The following is a 4,494-nucleotide window of genomic DNA, read 5'->3' as shown; positions in this document are numbered from 1 at the left end:
TCACCTCAGCCTCCCAAAGGCGCAGGATTACAGGCTGAGCCACCGAGCCCGGCTCACACCTCCTATTTCTAATGGAGCCAGCACCTTGCTATTCAGTGCATTTCCCTGGACCTGCAGCCTGAGCCTCACCTGGGAGTTTGCTAGAAAACAACATCTCAGAATATGCATTGAGCAAGATACCAGGTGATTCATATGCACATGATATCTTAAGGATCCCTGACCTAGACGTCATTCTCACCTACCACATAGCTCCCACTTCCCAAAAATAATTTTTGTGTAAGTGACTTGGAGCGTGTTGAGCTGAGTTCAAAGAAGCATCTGGGAAGGGTATGGTTTCAGCCACCATTGCTCAGCAGCCGCCGCCACACAGCCCGCTCAGCATCTCTCTAGAAAGGTGTAAACATCCATGCGTAGCCTGGACTGGCGTTCCTGGTTATGGTGTCCTCTATCTGCCTGCTTCTCTTTCCAGGAATGTCTGACTTCCAGTACCTGGCCGTGCACACAGAGGCGGATGGCAGGCACACGTCGATGTATGACAAAGTGCTCATGCTGCGACCCGAGAAGGAGGCCTTCTTCCACCAGGAGCTGCCGCTCTACATCCCCCCTCCCATCTTCTCCCGGCTGGATGCCCCAGTGGACTACTTCTACCGACCAGAGACGCAGCACCGGTAAGACTCCCTTCATGCTGTGGGGGCAGGGTCAGAGCTGGGCCTGCTACTCCCGGGTCTGGTGGCCTTAGACACACCACTTAGCCTCTCAGCCTTGGTTTTGTCCTGAAATTGGGATGATGGTAGTGCCTGCACAACAGAGGCATTAGGGTTAAATGTTAAAAGCACATGCAGCTCTCAGCACAGGGCTGAGTGCAGAACAAGACCCTAGTCAGTGGGGGCCTATGTGGTCACCAGATCGGCTTCATTCCTGGGGACTCTCAGATGCAGAGAACTTGGCCATGGGATTCCTTGAGGATTCCTGCTGAAACTGTCTTCTTTGGTTCAATCCCCTTGCCGTTGCTGACCAGCCACTCTCTGGACCTTGCTGTCACCAGTAATGACACTGCCTGAGAAAGGTGCCTGTGGATGTCTCACTCTGACCCCAGTCCTGTTTCCACCTCTTCCATCCCCTCACTGTCCCTCTCCCTGGCAGAGGTTTCGTGGTCATCTTCAGAATCCATCCTTCCTCTGTCTTTCTCCCTTTGCCACACTCACCTGCAAACCTTCAGCCCTAGTCCACCCCAGCCGTCTGCCATCTCCTGGTCTGCCCCGTGCAGCTGGAGGTCACTTCAGAGAGCCACCCAACCTGTCTCCTGGTGCCATCTCCCTCTCTACACAGATCTTGCCTCTTGTGTACTTGGTGATGGTCTGTGTCCTCTCTACTGGTACCTCTACTGAGGATGGGCACTTGGTATCTCTTGAATGTATAGTGGGTTTCTTCTACACGAAGGCACTAAGGGTTAAGAAAAGCCAGGTAGACGTGACTCACAGCCAGTCCCCACCCCACCCACCTCCCGTGCGCACGTCCCTACCAAGACCACATGCAATTCAAATTAAATGAATTATTTCATTTAGATGCTCTTGACATAATTAGAGACTCCAGGGGTTGTTGGACAGGCAGGCCTGGGCATTGTTCAATGTTGGTTTTACCCCGGAGACCAGCCACACATTGGCTTGAAGGAATGGGATTTCCTTTATATAAAAGCCAAGGCTTAGCCGGGCTCGGTGGCTCAGCCTGTAATCCCGTGCCTTTGGGAGGCTGAGGTGAGTGGATTGCCTGAGCCCACGGGTTCGAGACCCGCCTGGGCAGGCGAGACCTCATCTCTACAATAAATCAAAAAATTAACCGGGCGTGGTAGCGCGCACCTGTAATTCTGGGTACTTGGAAGGCTGAGGAGGAAGGATCGCCGGAGCCCAGCAGGTCGAGGCTGCGGTGGCCGGGAGCGGCCACTGCACTCCAGTCTGGGCGACAGAGTGAGACTCCAACTCAAAAAAAAAAGAAAAAAAAGCCAAGGCTGAATAGTATTAAAAAAGGAAAAGGATGAAAATACCCGACTTAAGATTGCTAATGCTCACCAGTGCCACTGCCAATTATCCCATGTCCCCTGAGGAATGGTGCTGTGTGTGCATCTCACCCAGCCTGGTGGTAATCCTCCAGTGTTCCAGTCATCTACATGGCATACATGAGGGAGCGGAGACTCAGGGTCGGTGCTAGGTCTCTGGGCCTTCCCACTCAGTAGGCTTGCTCATTGCTCAGTGCTACACTGTGCTTATTTTTTGTGTGCTTTACTTAAAATTGCACACAAAAAGATAAAAAATTTTTAAAATTTCTTCTTTTAATGTAAGCTCCCCAAAGGTAGTGATCTGCGTTCTCTTGGTCTCTGTTGTAACCCTGGCACCCAGAGCAGAGTCTGGCCTATGAGAGACACTCAGCAATGATTTGGAGGCCCAGTGAACGAAGATCTGGAGAGCAAGGTTAGGACAAACAGGTCAACAAAAGGAAAAAGACTGCAGAACGGCCCCTAGGTGGTGATGTTGGTTGAAGAATTCTTCTGTATCATGCTTTAAGCTTGTAAAACCACAGCCTTCAAGAGGTCTCTGTGGACTGATGTGGCCCATGGCCAGGTGCTTCCTTGCTCTGTGAGAAAGGCACATGTGAGACCAGACTCTGGAATAAAAATAAATTGTGGCATGACAGTAGAAGCCTAGAAAAGCCTGGAAGATTGAGCTTAGGACAGTTTTCTCTGAAGGAGTGGGAAAACTTTCTCATTCCTCATTAAATATTTGTTTTAACAAAAAATATTTTGACTGATATGAAATATTTTGACTGTTATGGCCAGGGCACTCCCCAGAGTCTGGAGCCAATCCTAACTCCTAACCCTAACCCTAACCTAGTGTCCATGGACAACACACCAAATGAGGCACCCTTCAGCAGCCAGGGAACTGGACGGAACACTAGTACATGATGGATGCCTTAAAGGAGATTATGGGGAGTGGGTTATACTGGACAGTGGGTGGACTGGAACCAAGGGTGGCAGGGAGGACCCTCGGAGGAGCTAACATCTGAAATGGAGACCTGAATGAGAACAGAGCTGGGCAGGTGACGATCTGGTGAGAGCACTCCAGATCATAGGACTTTTCCACGCAAAAGGAAAGGGAATCTGGTGCTCCTGGAGCCAAGTGAGCCAGGAAGAGCAGTAGGGGTGAGATCAGGACTTAGGTGTATTGTTGTCTGCCTTTAAAAATAAATTATGGGCTGGGCTCGGTGGCTCAGCCTGTAATCCCAGCACTTTGGGAGGCTGAGGTGAGTGGATTGCCTGAGCCCGCGGGTTCGAGACTCTGGGCAACTTGACGAGACCTCATCTCTACAATAAATCAAAAATTAGCCGGGCGTGGTAGCATGCTCCTGTAGTTCCAGCTACTTGGAAGGCTGAGGTGGAAGGATCACTGGAGCCCAGCAGGGCGAGGCTGCGGTAGCCGGGAGCGGCCACTGCACTCCAGTCTGGGCGACAGAGTAAGACTCCAACTCAAAATAAATAAATAAATAAAAATTTAAAAATAAAAAGAAAAATATATTATGGAAGTAAAGAAAATCGAATAGAAAAAAACAGAAACACACACACACAAATACATTATGGAAATGTTTGAACATACCTCAAAGTAGAGAGTATTGAATTGTCTGGTGCTTCCCCCCACCTGTTCCCATCGCTTTAACAGTGAATGACATTCTGCCATGCTGCTTTCCTCTCCCCCGCCCCACCTCCGAGGCATAGCGGTGCTTCCAGAAACAAGCAGTCGTGTCTCTAACATGGCAAGACTCGTGTTGCCACCATCCCTGCCATTCTAGGATCACACCCAACAGAATTAACAGTACTCCTTACTGTCACCCCGTGCCCAGTCCTTGTTCAGTTTTTCCTGATTGTCTCAAAAGTCACTCAGGAGCCAAACAAGGACTACACACTTTGCTCTTGGTAGACGTCTCCCAGCTAAGTGTCATCTGTGACATCCCTACCACTACCACCACCTATCCTTTTTTTCTGATGTAACAATATAAGTTGTACTTATTAGAAAAAACATTGCTGGGCAACCCCTTCGGGTCCCCTCCTGCTCTGAAAGCTTTTCTGTCTTCTCTATAAAGCCTGCTTTAAAAAAGAAAAAAAAGAAAAAACATTACTGAAATATATAGCTAAAAAGAGTCAAGTCACATAGTCACATCACCTCCCTGCTGGAAACCCTTGCATGTAGAATGAGACTTTTCAGTATGTATATTATTATATTGTATTCAATATAGGATTTTATTTATTTATTTATTTATTTATTTAGAGTTGGCATCTCACTGTCGCCCAGACTGGAGTGCAGTGGTCGCTCCCGGCCACTGCAGCCTTGACCCGCTGGGCTCCGGCAATCCTTCCACCTCAGCCTTCTGAGTAGCCGGAATTACAGCCGCACGCTACCATGCCCGGCTAATTTTTTGATTTATTGTAGAGATGAGGTCTCGCCTGCC

The 4,494-nt window shown here is 49.2% G+C and overlaps 1 protein-coding gene across 3 annotated transcripts in view; it reads left to right on the top strand.

Annotated features, from left to right (window-relative positions):
* Nucleotides 1-4,494, top strand: part of GTF3C5 (general transcription factor IIIC subunit 5) — a 19,983-nt gene that overhangs the window by 3,996 nt on the left and 11,493 nt on the right. For 2 of the 3 annotated variants that reach the window (XM_008049509.2, XM_008049508.2), the window contains exon 3: nucleotides 470-668. The exons of the other annotated variant lie outside the window; for it this stretch is intronic. In XM_008049509.2, the coding sequence (XP_008047700.1) occupies nucleotides 470-668 (199 nt within the window). The remainder of the gene's footprint in view (nucleotides 1-469; nucleotides 669-4,494) is intronic. 3 annotated transcript variants of the gene reach the window in all.

Source organism: Carlito syrichta, unplaced genomic scaffold (genome assembly GCF_000164805.1).
Source record: "Carlito syrichta isolate Samal-C Ts95f unplaced genomic scaffold, Tarsius_syrichta-2.0.1 Scaffold135706, whole genome shotgun sequence".
Taxonomy (NCBI): domain Eukaryota; kingdom Metazoa; phylum Chordata; class Mammalia; order Primates; family Tarsiidae; genus Carlito; species Carlito syrichta.
The sequence above is the reverse complement of the archived record's forward strand: the minus strand, read 5'-3'. Positions and strand labels throughout refer to the sequence as shown.